We start from the raw sequence: 19,877 nt of genomic DNA, 5'->3' as shown, positions 1-19,877 counted from the left end.
CACTTTAGGAACACATAAGTAAAACAGTTATCAAGTATTTGTTCAGTTTTACGCTGTTTTGCAGAATCTAGCCCATGCTATTTTAATCCACACGTGAATATGCACATGTACTCAAACAACTTTGTAAGTGTTCCTAATTATAATCATACAGCCTTTGCTTAACAGTTCTTCTGTATGTTTAATAGTAGGTATTTAATCTGAAGAAGAAATGCTTTTTTGTTAATAAAATCTTGGTACAGCAGGTTGTCTGAAAAATCAATCTAATTTCTCCTCATGATCTACAGAGACAAGGGAGAAATATCTAAAGGAGCAATTGCCTTAAATTTCATGGCTGCTTTAACATTAAGGCAATCAAATTTGAAATATCAATACATCTGCACAGCATGCGTGACTTGTATCCATAGGAGATGTAGAAATGAGAAATGTGAAAAAGAAAAACGCTAACCAAAAACAGATTGCATACAGTGCTACAGTGATATTAAATATTATCTGGCAAGATGATATCTTACTATGTGTCCGATTTTAATACAACAAATCAAGATGGAACCAGATCAATTCAGTTTACTTAATTTAAAAGCATAAATTTCTCAATTCCTAGAAAGTAGAGATCATTCATCTCTTTCAGTTACAGAAGGGGAAATGTGCCAAACTTCTGCACATAATAGTACTTTTTTTTTATACTCATTTTACTCTTCTCTGTAGCACCTTTCAGTCATGAAGCTCTACAGATTCCTACCAAGTCAGAGTGATGAGGATCCATACTTGTCCTACATTGGATAATATACGAAACCACAGAAACGAGGAAAACTGAATAAATGTTAAATTGAAATAATTTAAAACTTCTGTTACTGTACCAGTCGGTTGGTTTTTTTTCCCTATTTTTTCATTCAGGAATGAATGAGATGGCTTTTTAGTTATTGCATGGCAATATACTGTTGAGTACTCTGCGTGACTCTTGAGTATTGTGCAGATCTGTCTTCTTTCTGAGTTTTATAGAATCATAGAATCATAGAATAGTTAGGGTTGGAAAGGACCTTAAGAACATCTAGTTCCAACCCCCCTGCCATGGGCAGGGACACCTCGCACTAAACCATGTTGCCCAAGGCTCTGTCCAACCCTGTTTTGAACATCACCAGGGATGGAGCATTCACAACCTCCCTGGCCAACCCATTCCAGTGCTTCACCACCCTCACTGTAAAGAACTTCTTCCTTATATCTAATCTAAACTTCCCCTGTTTAAGTTTGAAGCCATTACCCCTTGTCCTACCACTACAGTCCCTAAGGAGGAGTCCCTCCCCAGCATCCTTATAGGCCCCCTTCACATACTGGAAGGCTGCTATGAGGTCTCCACGCAGCCCTCTCTTCTCCAGGCTGAACCGTCCCAACTTTCTCAGCCTGTCTTCATATGGGAAGTGCTCCAGCCCTCTTATCATCCTCGTGGCCTTCCTCTTTACTTGCTCCAACAGCTCCATGTCCTTCTTATGTTGAGTACAGTACTCCAAGTGAGGGCTCACAAGAGCAGAGTAGAGGGGCAGGATCACCTCCTTTAACCTGCTGGTCACACTTCTTTTGATGCAGCCCAGGATACGGTTGGCTTTCTGGGCTGCAAGCGCACACTGCCGGCTCATGTTAATCTTCTCATCCACCAACACCCCCAAGTCCTTCTCTACAGGGCTGCTCTGAATCTCTTCTCCCAACTTGTTTAACACTTGTTTAATCACCAAACAAGCAGATATTTAAGCGCATGTTATTAATTAGACCTGAGACTATATTAAAGTGTTAGTGTTTGCTTTTGGCAAAATAATTAAATGTTGAGGTTTCTGTGTAAGTGTTAGACGAATGAACCTTCTCCCTGTCTCTGTTTATAGACCATAAAATATCTCATAAACTGTGATGGAGTGTAGTAGTGTAGATCTCATGCATGGGGATTTGAAAAGGCCATTAATTGTTACAATTGTTACAATGTGTGTTACAATAGATCTAACAGAAAAAAAAACAAACCACAAAAAACCCCAAACAAAACAAACAAAAAACACCCCCTCCAGTTTTTTTTTAATGTATCTTCCATGAAGAGCTGTTGATGAAAATCTTTTTCCTAACAGTGATGAAATAAACTTGTATAAAGCACTTTTTAAAAAGTATGTAGCATACAAAATCTCAAAGGCTAAAACATGCAGTACAAACAGTTTAGGTACATTTAGGTACATTTAGGTACATTTATACCATTTAGGTGCCATTATACCATTTATACGAACTTACTAACTCATTGACTGTTTAATATGATTGTAGTTATTTTTCCAAAACTTTTTTCCTTATGTGTTCATTCTGACTTTTAGAGACAGAAAATGCCCTATGCCTGATTAATTTAGACATCAGTTTCACAAAGAGATTTAAAAATAAATCTATTACAGTAGCAGCACTGCATGAAATATGGGTTGATCTGTTTTCCATAGTAGTAGTGTACCGCTGCACACTGGAAATTTTATTTTATTGCTAATGGCATGATTATAAATCAAAAGTTGCATGATGTGTCTACTCCCTCTTCAGACAGGATTTGGCATAGTGATGACTCATACTGTTTCTCTTTAAAGATTTGATTGTAAATTACTCAAACTTAATAGATGGATAGGTAGGGAATTAAATCCTAAAATGGGTTTGAGTAAGTTCTAGTTCATACATCTATGTCAGATGATCTAAGAGTCAACAACATTCTGGTTAGTTCTTAGCTGTAGATGAACTCTGTTCAAAACCGTGTCTGAAAACAGTCTGTTAATTTGCTATTCCTAAGCAAGGAGGTTCAAAACACCTACACAGGGATTTTTCAGAGGGGAAAAAAATAAAGCTTGTCATTTCTTGGAAATAAAATTTGTCAGATCATATTGCTTAATGCATAATTGCGAATTTGTATGTGGAGACTGTGTCTACATTGCAGTGTAACAACAGTCATTTTGTATTCCTGCCTAATGGTTCCTTGCACTTCACTTGCATTAAATTACTCTGACACAATCTGTCAGCAAATATGTAGAATTACTTCAGGGACCTTTTAATGATATAATAGACCTTTAACATCCACTGAGTATGTGGTTTAGCTTTTTTATTGTTGCTAGTACAATAAATATTTGTTCTGATGTTTTTGGATTGTCGTAACGGGCATCCTTTATACAAGTACATGATTGTAAGCAAACTGCGAGTACACCATATTGTGTCAGTGGTTCTAGGTTAGTAGCTATGTAAAATTCGACAGACATCAGCTTACTTTCATGAAATATTTGCAATTCACTTGAAGAAAGTGTCTTAGAAATTTGTCAACACTATTGATTTTTCTGTCAGATAGTCTACATGGGCTGGACAGAAGAACGGGAACAAGACTCCCTTCAGGATCGAATGTACACACCGAAGTTTCTAGCACTGAGGGGATCTTCCCTGTATAAATTTACAGCACCTCCAGTAAGTATATTTCTCATGCTTAGTGGGAATAAATTTTATTAAGTAAAATTATTTCGTGTAATATGTACAAGGCTTTCACAATGAAAACCACTCATTGAGCTACCAAAATGGCAACTTACAGCACTGAAAAGTTCCAGGGTATGTGGTATAGAAGTGGTAGAAAACAGCTGTTTATCAGATGATTGGGCATCTAACAAGAATTGATTGGGCATCTTTTCCCCCGCTTACCTAGGCACTTAGAAAAATACAACAGATGTCTACTTGTGCTAACAGGGGGCTTTTCATTTGCCTTTGGCAGGCAGAACAGTCCTGAAGCAAGATGGTTAGATTTAAATTGAACTATCATTCTAGTCAAACTTCTGAGATTTGGGGAAATATCAAAGCTTTCAGCATTCTGTGGAAATGGCAATATCTCTCTATTTAGATTTCATCTAGAGTGTTACTTTTATGCTGCTTGGAAGCACCAAACAGAAGGTAGGGAAACAAATGAAATTGATTAGGTTAAATGTATTACTTGGAGTCTGACTGGCAACAGTGGGCAAAATTTTAGCTGTTGTCTTATACTCAGCATTTTACTTTCACTGTTTTATGGTACATCTAAACCACAGTAAACAGAGAAACTCTCTAGCTAACTTTTAAGCAAGTAGCAAAGGAAGCAGTAGCAGTACCATACCAGCAGCAGGGAGAATCATGTGGATTCATTCGTTTTGTTTATTGGGTGACCTTTCTGACTGCTGCTAAACCCTGTGTTGCCAGATCCAGGCTGTAGCCCCTTCCTGCCTGAATAATAGAATCATAGAATAGTATGGCTTGGAAGGGACCTTTAAAGGTCATCTAGTCCAACCTCTGCTGCAGTGAGAAGGGACATCTTCAGTGGAGCAGGTTGCCCTAAGCCCTATTGAACCTGACCTTGATTGTCTTCAGGGATGGGGCATCTACCACCTCTCTGGGCAACCTGTTCCTGAGGAAGTTCAAAGCCAGCTCACAAGTCTTTGCATCATTCATCAGTCACTATTCATGTTTGTTTGGCACAGTATTTAAGAACATGTGAAAGACAAGAGGGATGGAAGTATGAACTGAAAACTTCATGTGTTCAGTGTTGGTACACTAGTTTTCACTGGTGGTCCACTGGAGTTTGGCTCTCCCATGGCTAATAATGGGGAATTGGCTTTTGTTGGTGGATATTATTCAGGATTGCATTAAAATGTCAGATTATGCTGACAAGCACCTTAATTCAAAAGCAACTCTCCTGGCTTTGGCGGACCTATCTGAGCATTTGCTGCCCATTTTAAGTAAAGCCACCTCCATGCTAGACACTAGCTTGAAGCAGAAACTATGCTGAGACCTCTGGTTCAGTACTAAAGGGGAAGATTCCTTTGTAGGCACTATGGAAGGAACTACAAGCCTCTTTACTGAGGATTCAATCATAAGTTTCCAGGAATAATATGCTGCTGGTGGGTAAATGGATAATGGGTCATGATTGATGGATGTTGGAGGAACATGTTTGTATTAAGTCTGTGAACCACAGTGATGTGAGTTAGGACAATTTTGGCAAGCTGCTGTTGCATGAGACAAGCCACTGATCTTTGAAGTCTTTATAGGTCTTGTTTCAGGTGAGCTGCAAGCTCAACATGATTTTATTTTGCCAGATTCTGGTTCTTATTTCAAAATCGAAGGACAGTTCAAGAAAGAGGGTTTCATAGAGAAAAACGTATTCTCTCCATGGAGTAGGAGGGAAGGGAGCAGAATGACAAACATCCTTTTTGAAGGACAAAAAGAAGAAGAGTTCCTGTTGACCTACCTGTACACTTACATACCCAGCAAGATTATCTTTTTGTCAGACTGCAGTAGGCCTTTTAAAAGGATTTATAAAATCCTATTTTCTGTATGCAAACTTTAACACATGCAGTTAGGTTTACTATTCTGCAGGTATATACATTCATCTTTTCTAGGGATTACAGAAGATCAAGAACACACTTTTGATGCTTCAATTTCAGAGCTTTTATTTCTGAGATGCATAAAGTGTAGTTATAAAAAGAAAAACAGTTTTAAGTATACTTGCAGTGTAAACTCCTTGGATTAAGTTGTTTTCTGAACACAGAAGTGCTACCAACTTTTTAACCAGAAAATAAAATGAGAGTGTTTCCCTGGTCTCTGCCAAAGTCTAACACATTAGGAAAGCACGTGTTAAACAGTGTGTATCAGCAGCCTTCTCCTGCCCCATTTTTAATCATCTGTTTTATCATTAGTACTTCTATTTTCCATGCTCAGATAAATGAGCAATTCTAATATATTTTCTTTGCATTTTGAAAGCTTTAAACAAAATTACTTTTTTTTTCTTTTTCTGTTATTTCCTAGTACATTTTCTCCTTTAGAATTAGTAAGTGTATCAAGTCTGGTGGGTTTCACTTTCTTACTCTTCATAGTTGGATATCTCACAGAGAATGAACTTTAACTGAGAAAGAGCTACCAACACCTTTTGCTACTCAAGCTTTTAAATTAAAATATTAAAGGTGAACAGCACAAGCACTTTCTATGAGTTTCTTAATTCTACAGTAGCTTTTGCTCTGCACATACCTTTATATAGAAAGAGAGGTTATTTTTTTTTACCTGAAAAGAAGCCCCTTTAGAAGTACAAACAGAAGTAGAAAACATGGGAAGAAGGAGGAACTCTGATATTTTTCCCCAAAGTCTGGAGCCTACAGTAAGCTTCTGAACATAGCTGTGAATGACTTTGTTCTTCAGAAGCAATCATAACGACTTTTCCTGATGGGGTAATATGACTTCATCTTGTGTGGCTGGTGTTTTGGGCTCAGTGGAGCTGTAGCAAGACTCCTCTCCCCATTTCTCTGTTCATGGTGAGAAATTCAATTTTTTTGTCCTCCTTCCTTCCTTCCTTCCTTCCTCCCTCCCTCCCTCCCTCCCTTCCTTTGCAAAAGCATTTTATATGTTATTAATCACATCTGCTCATTGCTTCTTAAACTGTTAATTAGTCTATTGTTTTCTACTTAAATAAAAGATGAGTTTGTCTCATACATGAATTTAATTGCATGCTATGGATGCCATTTTATGATACATTTTTCAAAAAGAACTTTATATTCTTGGATCTTGAAAACCAAATAAACTTCTGACTTCATCGGCCTTTTCATCCTGCTTAACAGTTGTAATGGTATAACTGTCTTCCTTTGGAGCTGGGCCACTATTCAAAGCTTCTATTAAGATTTTTTTTCTTTCATATATAGCCTCAATTTACATTCTGTTTTGTGTGTTCTTGTGTCTTTTGAGACTATGAATAATTCTCCCCTTTCGTTCTCACAATTTCCTTGGAAAGTTATTTATAGATTGCTGTGATACCACCTTGACTCTTCCCTTACTGAATATATTCATCCATCCCTTTCTGTCTTATTTAAATCTTAATCTTTACTCTTGCTTGTATTGAACTCTTTATGCAATTTTTTTATGTAAAATAGTTGCTTAAAATTAATACTGTCAAATCATAAGACAAAGGAGAAATTGACTATTCCTCAAATCTTAGATTGTTAGAATTTAGGTCTCAATTTAAAAAAGGGAAAAGTATATTTGCCTCTGTTGTTTCTTCTTCATTTTTCTCCCTGGATTTCAAAGCATGTGGGGTAAGTGTCTCGGACATTGCAAGGTTGGAGACTTTTGTTTATGGATTTGCAAACAATGTAGGTGACGAAGCAAATTGTCGCATGCAGTTATGAGGAGGGGAGTGGTGAAAATACACCTTCTTATAGTCAAGGCTCTGTGAGAGGAATTCAAGCTCTGCATCTTCTCAGGTTCTCAATGCAACCCCCATCAGTGCCCAGGGGGAGCTTCATCATTCAGCATAGAGCAGCCTGCATGCAAAGGCACTGGAGAGACAGGAGCACAAGGAGACAGACAAGATGACTCCTAAGCGCTGCTTGGATGGAAAAATCTGGTCCCTGGTAGTTATTGCTCTGAGGCAATGCTTGATCTTTCTGTGTACATTATACTGGATGTGAATGGTTTAGGGGTAGATTTTCTTTTTTTTCCCTTATGAAATTAATTCTTAAAATAAGCAAAAATGCCTTACTTTCTTTTCCTGTTTGTTTTGTTTGTTGTGTTTTCTTCCAAGGTCACAACCTGGGATTGGACACGAGCTGAGAAAACGTTTTCAGTTTATGAGATAATGTGCAAAATTCTCAAGGTATGTTGTGAAAGTATAAAGTAAATTATCACTTTGTCAGACCAGTTGAGAAGCCAGAGTATAACACTGCAACTGGAAACTGCATCTGACCACCTTACAGAAAAAGATATACGTTTTTTCCCTTTGAAGTCAATATCAGAAATCTAGTGTCAGTACATACAGAGCCAAATATGAAGGCATGGCAAAATTGGAAATAAACTGATTTTGGCTAGGAATGCTGTGTGGGTTTTATAGCTTTACTTTAATGTCACATTTAACCAGTATAATATTTCATTTTCTAACTGAGGAGCTAAAGAAATAGGAATCAATTTCATTGCTTTTAAATATGTTGATGCAACTAACAGTGGTTGCAATGTAAGATTTCACTAAGACAGAGCAGTTTTTAAAGTATGCAGTACCATTATGAAAGCTTTTGCCTTTCTTTTTCCCATTTTCTTCAGCCTTTCTTTTCTTTTATTTTTCCATTTTCTTCAGCCTTAACTGTAACAAATAGGAAGAGATAATGAAATACGTTTAGGAAGTTAAAGCATATTGAATAGGGTCATTATTGCACATTATATTTAGTTTTTAATTCTGAACACATTCAGAATTAAGATATATGGTTTTCTCTCTGTCTTAAATGAAAACCAGTTTTCCAGATGCTCAGCATTTCTTAATCTAAAACTTGAGGCGAAGAAAAGGAAATGAAAAAGAAATGAAAATAAAGTCTCTTTCCATTCATCTGAAGTGCTTTTTTCTGTATGTTGGGTTTGGGTTTTGGAGGTCAAAATTGTGTAAAAGGTAATTTGGTCTTTTTGGGAGTTTCATCTAGGAAAAGAAGAAAGAAAGTATGAAAAATCATATTTTAAAGAGGCATTTCCCATTGGGAAGGACTTATCCTGACATACATTGTACATTCCTAGTTTTTGTAGGTCACACAGATGTACTGTACTTTCCTTAGGGAGGCAAATTACAGATGGAACAGCTCAATAACATTCAGAAACTTTTTACATCAGAGACATCAAAAATAAGAAACCAAATTTATAGTCTGAAAAAAAACCCCTCTCTGCTAGCAATCTGGAACAGATAAGTAAAAGGATTTTTTACTGCTGTCGTGACTGTGAGGTCTGGAATCTTCGTCAAGGACAACATCCCAAATGCAACACGTCCCATTGCTGTGGTATGTCCTTTAACTCCCAAGTGTGTACAAACATTGACTCTTTACAAGTGGTCATGTAGGGAGAGAATTAACAGGAAAAGTTAGTCACTCTATGAAGACATTGCACTGAGAGTGTAATATGAACAACACCCTTAGAGCGCAGTCAGGCTTTGAGAGAGATGAAAAATCTCAGTTGTGACATGCACTTTTTTTTCACTTTTTTCTGGTAACCTCTGGTTACTTCAGGCCTTGAGCCTGGAGAACAGTAAGCACCAAGCTACCTCTTCTCTGAGAAGTAAGCCTATTGGAGCCAGGACAACTCTTCCTTGTGAATCATTGCCATAGAGTTTTCTCTAATTTAAAGGTCCTTCTTCTTTTCATTTCTTCTACCATCTTCCTGCATTGATAATCTTCTCATTCACTCATTTTCAGCTATTTTTCTCTTCCCTCCCTCCTTTATCCCCTATTGTATACCAATGCAGGGATTTTTTTCTCTTTTCAGCTGTGTAGCAGAAGTCAGTTACAGCCAAGGAATAAGTCCACAAAGCAGTAAAACTTGAACAAATGCCTTCCTGGCACTGTTGTGTGGAAGCACAGAAAGGGGTACAAAGATGTTGTTTATTTCTTATCATCCATCTCTCCAAGGTGGGAAGAGGTGTAGACCCTTCATTCTCAGTTTGTATTAACAGAGGATGTCCCAGCAGAGAGGCAATTCCTTTTTAAGTGGTAAAGGAATATAATTTCCATGTTTCTTTATCACATTATTCATATTCTATTATTCCTTTATTGTCTGTAAATATGGTCAAGCTTATAAAGTGTTGAAATGTTTCAAACAGGTTCTATAGCTGACTATAACCTGTAAATAAAAAATGGAAGTAGAAAAATCATTGCAATCAAATTACAGCTTCTGAAATTGGAGTATTAATCTTCACCGTATTCTAGTTTTGTACAGCAGGTACTATAGGACTTAACCTTGGTTTCAATAAATATAAAAGCAAGTAAACCCAAGAAAAACAGGTTCCCATTACTACTACTACTACACTGAACCTCTGCAGAGACTCAAGGTTTTGTTCAGCTTTTATTCCAGAATCATGAATGGCTCAATTTTAACAGTGTGTGTTTCCAGACACAAGCCCTATGGATATTACAGCAGCAGAGGCAACTTAGAGAAAGTTACACTGGTGCCTTGTGATAATCTTCAAAATTCTTCCCTTGTATAGTACCTCAGATGGTACTTTCACTGTAAATCTGTTTCCCTTAGAGAATGAGTTGAATGGCAAAAGGGCAGGCTAACAGGGTTTGAAGCGATTATATCCTCAGAGATTGATAGATAGCATGATAGTTCACGAAACCTAATGAAAAAATGAAGAATAGAAACCTTAGTTCTTCTACCACAGAGTGTTCCCTCTCCTGCACTTCCTGTTCTTCCATGGCAGAGACAGAGTTCATGTCATTGTTTTCAGGAAAATTGAGAAGATAAAATTACTTTTTGTTTCTGCTTCAAAGGCAAAAATCACATGTCATTGGGCAGAGAAAAATCCAGGAAGATAGAAATACCTGTTCACAGGTATTAATTACCACTAATTCAATATTTACCATTTTAGATAGTAAAAACATACAAAAAACACCCAAACCCCGACATCCACATTTATACATTAACAAAACAATAGTGGATTATAAAGAAAGATTCTGTAGAAAAGTTTTTAAAATACCACGATGTAAAAATATATATTTGTAAGTATAAAGCACTTGATTGTCAAGATTTTTGTGTTGAAATAGTATTTTTTGACATGCAAAGTAAGTAAAGCAGGCTGAGTACAAAAATCACATTTTAATTATATAGGATTAAATTATTCATTGTGAAATAATGGCAAACAGCAGTGGGCTATGTTTGAGGTAACAGGAACATTTATGGAGATGCAAATAACTTAAGGCCTGGGGGGATAAATACATAAATTGATAAGCATACAAAGTAATTAATTAAAAATTCAATAGGTCTGTTGATTATGGGGTGGAAGTACTTTAACAGAGAGAAAATACAAGATACGAAGAACTCCTTAACCTGAAAAAGAAACTGGTAGAAAGAAAAAGTAGAAATCAAAGTCAGGCAAGTTCAAATTGGGAAGAAGTTAGAAACTGTACAAGTTCTGATGATTAATCAGTGGAAGATACTGGTAAGAGATGTTGATAGCTTTTAAACCACTTTCTTTTTTTACCACCAGTTTTATTCAAATTGACGGTAGTGGGACAGTGGCACTAGCATGTTTATTGAAAATTTGTAATCCATGTTAGGCAATTTGTAAGGCGAGATACTCTAACTATACCACTTCCGACATTAAAATGCATCTATGAGTCATTTTCAACAGAATTGGTGGTAGAATTTACTATGAATAAATATTTTTAATTTATTCTGGAAGAAACTTGTTTCAACCTATCCTCTATTTTGAGGGCTAAAGCCTCATTAAGAGCCAACTAATTCCAGTGTTAGGATTGTTCAAATTTTCAACACTCCAAAAAAGTAGTTACTTAAATCACCACCTTCAGAAATGGGCAAATGGCCTTGTCCTGCATGTGTCTTTTTGGTACCTCTTATATTTTTGATATGCAGTTTTAATGTGTATATTTGGAGTGTGTGTGCATCTGCATGTATGTGTAAGTGTATAATTTAACAAGATGTAAGTATCTTTCATAAATTGGTAAATAAGTATTTAAGCAATTTTTCTGTATGGGGGGGTAGAAAAACATTTGTTAGATTTTTCAGGTAAATTATGAAAAATAATATAAAAGGTTGCACTTCTCTGCAAGCAAGTTTGCTTTGTTTGCTTGAGTTACTAACTTTTTTCAGCTTCATCCCAGCATCTCCTTTTAATTGTGAGAAAATGCTTTCTATTGTTCAGTCACCTGTCCTCTATCTTTGGTGTGTCATGCAAAATATTTGGAGATTTACAATAAAGAGCACACTTTATTTAGCGTAAACCATGAACATATTCAAGTATTAGATCAGTTCTGAAATTAAATGTGAGGATAATTGTGAAAGGCAGGCTATGCCAGCAATATGTCAGAATGGTGAATCGTTGATGTTTGTAGCTGGTATCATTTACATCAGTCAGCTACAATTTTCTTACTATATTAATCAGGACCAACTTGGTGTCTCAGAAGACATGTGTTTCCTTCCTTATTTAGCACTAGTGTGTGTAAAATCCCCAAATGCAATAATGTTAATTTTCCCACTTGATTTCCTGTAATTTTGTTGTCCATTACCAGTAAGTCAAAGTATGGGAAAAGAATGATATATAAAGCATGGGAAACTTCTGAAAATGTTTATATATTCAGATAAATTTTAAAATTAATCCCAACAGACACATAAACATATAAAGTGAAGGTATAGAGCATATTTTGAGGTCTATTATTAATATAGTTTGCTCAATGGCTGAGACTTGCATCTTGATAGGATTCCACTAAAGTACTTCACATGTGCTCAAAACTGCTTAGGAGGCATAAGTAATGAATCTCTTTTATGAATAGGTTAATGCTGCATCCAGGTAAAACTAGATTTTCAACCAGTATTTAGCCGGATGCCAGTTCTTGAGAAAAATGCTAAACTGTCTAGTGTTTCAATTCTAAGCAGCTGAAGTTTGGTTTCCTTCCTGTTCTAAATTTAAGAACATTTAACATTTCCAAAGCAAAGAGGATCCACTCCCACTCTAACCAGATTTACATTTGTCTCATAAAAAAATAGTGAAAGTCCTAAATTATCTCCATGTCCGCTGGTATTAAGACCATCATTAAGCTGGCTTCAGTTACGCGATAAAGAAAAACTTCTCGGGTGCTAGTGTTGTTCAGTACTAAAATAGAGATCCTGATGAGGCCATTAAATTTCTGTCTCTGGATCTTTATAAGCGTAAGCTGGTGTGTAGCTACCTTTCATAGAGATAAGCAATAGATGACCGCACCTCTGGCCTCATCATTCATGTTATCTGTGATTCTGTATGTAATGTCATTTCATTTCTCTTCAGCATGTACGTAGTAATAGAGTCCCTAATCCATGGTGTGTTAACTTGGATAAATGTAATGCACTCTGTATGTTAAAGGTGTTATGTTCCTGCAACTCTATAGCAGCATGCAAGAGTCTTTTTTGAAGGCAAAAACGCAGTGTTACTAGATGCATGCCAACTGCAACTGTATAAAGGCTTTTTAACTTTTTATTTGATTCAGAAAAGGAAGGGAAAAACAATATTTGAAATGTAAAGTTGTTAAGCAAGGCTTTTCCTGTTTCCCTTAAACTTTAGAGGTGTTTCTTTTTTATTTAAAAACAAGTAAACAAAACCCTCCACTTTTTGGACTTCTTTTTTTTTCTTTTTTTTTTAATGCAATTACATTAGTATATACTGTCACCTTTTGGGTAAAAACAAGTCTGGGCTGAGCTGGGCTGGGCCTGCCAATCTCAGAGTCTGATCCTGCTTCCTGGAAGAAATAAGAAAAAAAAACCACAAAGAGGAAAATAAAAAGAATAACAGATACAGAAAATGTATGTTTAAGTGATTCCTGCAATCTCTCCGTTGGTTAAAGGCATCATATTTTCCTTCTTCTAAGAAATTGCTTTTTGCTGCCTGTCTAGTTCTGAGACCGACAGTGGTGTTGCAACATCATTGAATGGCAAAACCAAATTCAACTTTCAACATACGGCATGATGAAAACAAACAGAAATAAGGTGTGAAATATAAATACTGAATGAGGGTACTCGGGAAGGACAAATATATTTCTTACATCCCAGATGTTAAATAGTTATCCAAAGTTTGAGGCTTCCATTCATTGACTTAGTCTAATCAGGGCATTTCTCAAGATTGGAGTGATGCCTTATTTCTATATATTACCCACTGGTATGTATTGATACATCAATTTGGGTAGATTTTTGTGTAACATTTTTCTCTAATTTATCAACTTGCTGTTATTTTTTGGTCACATTCATTAGTTATTTGAGGTTTTTTCCTGTCTTTCCGACTATTGCAATAATTAAATTTAGCATAAGTTGTTGCAGTTTCATTGCATAAAGAATTTAGGACTATAGGCTTTCATGCAACAGTGATCACATTATATTTTTTCCACTGTATCTGTGGCCCATTCCTTATATGATCTAAACTCAGGAAAAACTATTTAAAATTTACGTTGGTGTATTCTCTTCACAGTGGAGGTCTACATAGTACTTACTCTCAACAGCCAGACCGACACTGAATACAGAAATATTAATTTGCTAACAATTTTTTATCTTGTTTTATGGTAGGATCTTTTCCATAGGCACTTTTGAATTTTTTTCAGAGCACTACCACGAAGTACATGTAAAGTATCATTTTTTACACAGTTGCTGATACAAATTCACTGACATATTGATATCCAACAGAAATGCTTTCACTTTGCTACACTAATCTGTTCTTAGCCTGCCATAATGTATTGACAAGCTCTTTGAGTAAGGAATTCTGTTCAAGTAAGTAATGCTTTTGTTATAATGAATAATCAATTTGGTGAGTAATCTTACAGCCTTTTTTTTATCAGATTTAATTCTTATCCTTCCAATAGTTGTGTCCTCCATGAAAATGACCTTTAAAAGCCCTTTTCCTACCTTTAAAGCAAATGCATCTAAAGATGAAAACAAAACCCCACAAAAACTTCACCATGTGACAATTACAAGAACTTTTCTTCCACATAATATGTCTGCTAACTTCTGGTTTTGAGTGAGATCCTTTTTTTTTCTTCTTGAAGAGGAACATAGCCTCTTGAAGGAGAAATAGTGTATCTTGTTCTCATTTCCCATGGCTAGCATAACATTCCCTAACAGCTGGGAAAAGTAGGGAAGGTTCTTCTCTTACGCAATGGGGTTGGAGCATGTTCAGGATTAAAAGTTCAAAATGGTATCAGTTGAATTTTGCCAAGAACATCTACATTTTTTAGTAGATCTTAACTTGTATTTTTTTTTCAAGGGCAGCAAAAGTTTACTCCCATCCAAAAAGCTGTTTCAGGAGTGGTTCTGCTTGTCGGTTTGGTTCCTTTTTTTTAACATGGACAAAACAATTTCATTCCTTTTCCTAATTTATTTCACAGAACTGATTCAGCTGTTTTAACTTTATAGTTAAAATAAAAAAAAAATAGTGAAAATAAAAAAAATATCCTCAAGCAGGAAAATAACATAGAAAAAAAACCTCAGCTATCATTATTTAAATCTGAGAAAGTTGTAAAGTAGAGCTCAGAATGAAAAGATAGAATCGCTCTGTACCATTACTATCTGTTAGCATTATGTTTACTTTTCTGAGATCTGTTCTTAAACTTAATTTCCAACAAATAATGCCTCAAAGTTTGGAGAGGTGCAAAACTTTAATAACTCTCCAGAGAAATGATGAACACACTTTTTAATCTCTGTTTGTAATTACATTAGTCTCTGATTTCTTCTTAGCAGAAAATAACCACCAGTACTTCTCTGGAAGGTATCAAAATAATTTCTTTCCCCAAAGTATTAGTCTGTTTTATGAAAATCATGAACATTTTCCTCTTCTGGCATTAAAATAAACACATTTCTGAGTGGAGGTCATTAAGAAATATCACGACTATGGCACTAGCTCAGGAGAAACTTGCATTCAGACTCTTGTTCTGGTTCAGATGCGATTCTTTGAGACTGCATCAACTTTTAATCAGGCAGAATAGCTATTTAATTTTCCTATTCAGGCAGGATAGGAAAGTAATTCAAGCTCACTCCTGTACCTAATAGGTTAGAGGGGATGAACATTTATATTTCTCTCAAGCAGTCAGACAGATCTTTCTAATGTAAATTTAATGAAACTGAAATTTATCCTTTTATCCTGTAATTATAATTATTTTTTCCCCTTGAGAAAATGTATTTTCATGAAATTTGCACATTGAATAATATTCTCTCCAGTTTTAGCTTAGCTGGCATTCTGTGTTTATTTAAATGCACAGATACATATATATACACCCACATATGCACAATTTCAACATTTTTTTATGTTTCTTTTAATATCAAAATTGAGAAGAATCTGCATAAGATGAGAAATTTACAAACACGTGCATGCCTGCATGGGTCATTTTTTCTTTTTTACTTGATTAGTGAGGATGTGTTGGAGACACAGTATCTTTTTTTCACTCTGGAGTGAATCTGTTCCCTGCTGCCTGTAAATGCTATTAGAACCATCTCCATAGCAACTAATGGCAATGCTAAAGAAAAGTGTTCCCAAAGTTTTGGATAAAGAAGTAGATCATTAGAATTCTTCAGAAAGAAGGACACATGTTTATGTAGAGGGAGCTGGTAAATGAAAGGATACACAAACAGTAAAATAATCAAGGCACTGATGTCAGCAAGTGTAAAGGCACGATGTGATTAGTTTTTACAGCTGCCTTGGAGTTGTTGGACTCTTGAACTGATAGGACAATGCTTTTTATCTTCAGAGAATTTAGGTGCTAGGTTTGAACTTTGGTTATGATAAGGTGGATTTCTTTTTGCAGGACTGTCTAAACTAGTCAAAAAAGAAAACAGGTTTTGTTTGTTTTCTTACCTGTGTATTATTAAAAATAACTGTAATTTATATCACAAACATGAATATTTACCTCATTTTAACAGCTGAAATAAAATTGTCACAAAAGTCAAGGTCTATTTTTTCCATTTAGGAATGCAATTCTGATTAGGATGGTTTTGAACATCTTACACGCATTGTTGTTCATGTCAAAAACTGCTCTCCAGGTTCACTAATATTTACAGTTCCATCACCGAATTAGTTTTTATATTACATATAACTTTACAGATAAGCCGGTTTCCAGACAGTTCTTGAGCACATCCTGGGTAAAAGTCATGCTATGATTATGAAACTGGTAGATTTAGCTTTGTTTCCTATTGCACAGACCTTTGTAGTACAACTCAACTCTTGCTGACTATAGTAAAAGTTGCATCTTAGTGCTTTTAAATAATAGCCAAAATATGAGTGCATTCATCATACATAAAATGGAAATACACAAGTAATTGAAAAGGAGCACTACTGCTTCTGGAGAGGGCAGGCTTTCAAAAGGGTAAAGATTACTTCTGCAGAAGAGAAGGCAATGTCACTATTTAGTGATAAAGAAGCATTCTGCCTTAATTTGAAAGGACCTGCCTAATGAGCCATGCTTTGTTCTCTTAGACAGATTTATTACTCTAACTTAACATGGACATCATTATTAATTAGACAAGCAGGAGTCATACCATCCCGTCAGCAGAGACTGTGGATTACCCTGAAGCTGGGTGTAAACCAAGGACTTTCCTCACAGCCCATCCTTCAGCAGGACTACTTCCAGTAGGGAATTAGCATACTGCTACAAGTTTTGTGACTGTTCAGAGAATCTTCACATCGAGAACATCAGGGGTAAATGGTATACCTAATCATTAAAGTATGAAAGAGTTCTTAAAAAATCAACATGTTATTGGCTCATGTTCATCATTGGCTAGTAAGTGATTATAAAAATAGAGGGTGTTAGCAGATTCTTAAAAAGGTAGACTAACATTTTATGTTTTAGATTAAATAATCGTGTTAAAAGTTAATGAAGATTCCTGCTTAATCCATACCTGGTTTTGAGACTCCTGACAAGTTCATCTTAAATATGCAGAGACTTTTGGACAATTCTCAGTTGGATTCCTTTTAACTTTGCCTATGCATTGTTTCCTGCAGTTATCCACTGTACAAATAGAAACATGGTAAGGTCTATAAATTTGGAATACAGATTTCACTTTTTACATGCCTGAGAACAAATGAAAAACTAAAGAAAAATCTTGCACCAAGAAGGAGCAGAAGCAGTACTAAATGGAACCTTGCACCTATTTATTTTTGCAAGTAGAAGGAAATACCAGTAAGAAAGAAAGGAATACCTCATGTGTATGTCAGCTTTTGGGGGTTTTTTTATTAAAGTACAACATTTAAATATATCTGACTGAACTTTTCTTACAGTGGATTTATCCATAGTCATTGATACCAAAATCACTAATACTTACATTAGAACTAGTCAATAAAAATAAAAATAAAAAAAAAAAAAAAAAAAAGGAGATTATTTTTCTGTGGAAAATTATTATTTCTGTGGAATTGATGAATTGTTTTTCATTCCGAACAAGAACTTCACAAAATGTAAATTCCAATAATAAATGAGTACATTATGTGTGTGTCACAATACGATGCGGTAGGTGAAATATTATAAAATTTTTAGATGTAAACTACTGAAGTAAAATGCTACCCAGTATTGATTAGATCCTTTCTAAAACAATGTTCTCATTTATCATAAATAGCAAAACCAAGGATTAATGTTGTAGATCCCATTTATCACTTCTCTCTTTTTTCATCCGCTAGGTTTGATGTAATGCTTAGTAAAATCTAATACAATTATTGCTAGCAACGTTGATAATAAAATGCACAAGCTTTTATTTAATCACTTCAAAAACTTTTCTTGTTTTTTTTTTGAGATTGTTATATTTTTCAAACATATTTTAACAGAGATCAATCTCACTAAAACTTTTAACATTTAATTTTTCAGAGTCTACACAAGAACTCATCCCTTTTTCATAGCCAGCATATTCTTCTCAATAGGAAAAAAGCCTGTAAGAATGGGAAAGTCTAACAATGTTATTTAAAAACACCAAACCTTAACTTTGCCCAGCCAAAGAAATATGGATTCTGGAATCAAGCACTGCACTAAAGTTGCTCCCATTTGAAAACAGGATATTACTTCAATTGCTTTAATGGCAGTGATTCCTGTGATCCCACATAGTGCTGTAGTCTTGTTTCAAATAAGGCTTAAGAGTTTGCATTAGTGATAATTAATTGTTCTTTACTGACTGTTGTCAAGAATAGGTGAAGATGAGTTAAAAGTGTTTTTAATTTGTTCTGAGGTTGTAGCCATGAAGAACTAAAACATTCCTTGGGAAAGATACTTACCTTACACACAGACTCCACTCTGGATAGTCCATTGAGTTATGGACCAACAGGCCCATTCAGTCAGGTGTAGCTCTGGAGGTGTAATGAGTTTAAGACCCCACTTAAGACCTGTTAGACAAGAAGTGCTGTTACACCACGCAAAGTAGCTTTTCTTCCCTGAAGGAGTGAGGGTCAGTCAGTACTTTTGCTCATCCAGTTCCTGCTGATGGGGTTTGTATAGTCACGCACTAGATGATACGTTTTATGTTGCTACACAAGATTAAACCACAAGATTAAACATTTGTCACAGTGGTACTGCTCTATGTGCTTTGAGGCTGAGTACGCATTAGAGCTTAGGTGTCTTTAACAACAATCAAGACATTATGACCTCTTTTTTGGAATGCTGTCAATAGTGTGAGCAGAATTGACATTTTAGTTTTAGTGGAAAGGTGGGCATGGAAAGGCAAAAAAAAAACAGAAAAAAAAGAGCAAAAGTATTTGTCATTGGACACAGGCTATTGTTTAGCTACATCAAGCTGCTTAAACTGTAGAGCCCTCTGTACACTTGGAAAAAAAATCTGTGAGAATATCAATTTTTTTCAAATGGCTTTTTTAAGATCTAACAGCCTATGTTCATTCTGATTTTTTGATCCATAAGTTAATGCTATAGAGCTAGTAGGCTTAGGCCTTGATGGAAGTAAGGAAAGAGATTTTATAGTGACTGGTCACCTTAAAATCTGAGCAATTTGGTTTCATCATGGAGTTTGCAGAGAGAGGGTGTATTGCCTCCATAGGTGATTCTTCTAGAAACTGTAAAGCAGTTTCGAAACAGGAACATTTGTGAATGCATTCTGTACTGGCTTATTGAGCAGGTCTGTCACATGTCTACTGAATGAGAAGAAAGAGAAAAGTAGTGCTTACTCTACCATTGTCTATTTACCTACCTCAGAGTAATAGTTTCATACAGATTCCTGTTTTAAATACTTCCATTCTTGGTCAGTTTAAGTTCCTGGTTCTCTGCTCCAGAGAGCTCACTTGAACAATTTAAGGTGCTCTTCTACCTTGTTCTTTACCTTTCTGAATATAGGTGTCCTGTTTAAGTTCATTGAAATGTCAGTGTTTAGACCAAAGCCCTAATTTTCAGTTCCTCAGTTCTCAGTAGTTT

The 19,877-nt window shown here is 35.6% G+C and overlaps 1 protein-coding gene across 9 annotated transcripts in view; it reads left to right on the top strand.

The window, feature by feature from the left end:
• SNTG1 (syntrophin gamma 1) overlaps positions 1-19,877 on the top strand; it is a 325,021-nt gene that overhangs the window by 266,251 nt on the left and 38,893 nt on the right. For all 9 annotated transcript variants that reach the window (XR_003993467.1, XR_003993462.1, XM_030499511.1 and 6 more), the window contains 2 exons: positions 3,331-3,447; positions 7,568-7,639. Coding sequence is in view for 7 of the 9 variants with exons in the window: in XM_030499511.1 (XP_030355371.1) it covers positions 3,331-3,447; positions 7,568-7,639 (189 nt within the window). In the remaining 2 variants the exon portion in view is untranslated. The remainder of the gene's footprint in view (positions 1-3,330; positions 3,448-7,567; positions 7,640-19,877) is intronic.

The sequence above is a fragment of the Strigops habroptila genome, chromosome 1, assembly GCF_004027225.2.
Source record: "Strigops habroptila isolate Jane chromosome 1, bStrHab1.2.pri, whole genome shotgun sequence".
NCBI classification, from domain to species: Eukaryota; Metazoa; Chordata; class Aves; order Psittaciformes; family Psittacidae; genus Strigops; species Strigops habroptila.
The sequence above is the reverse complement of the archived record's forward strand: the minus strand, read 5'-3'. Positions and strand labels throughout refer to the sequence as shown.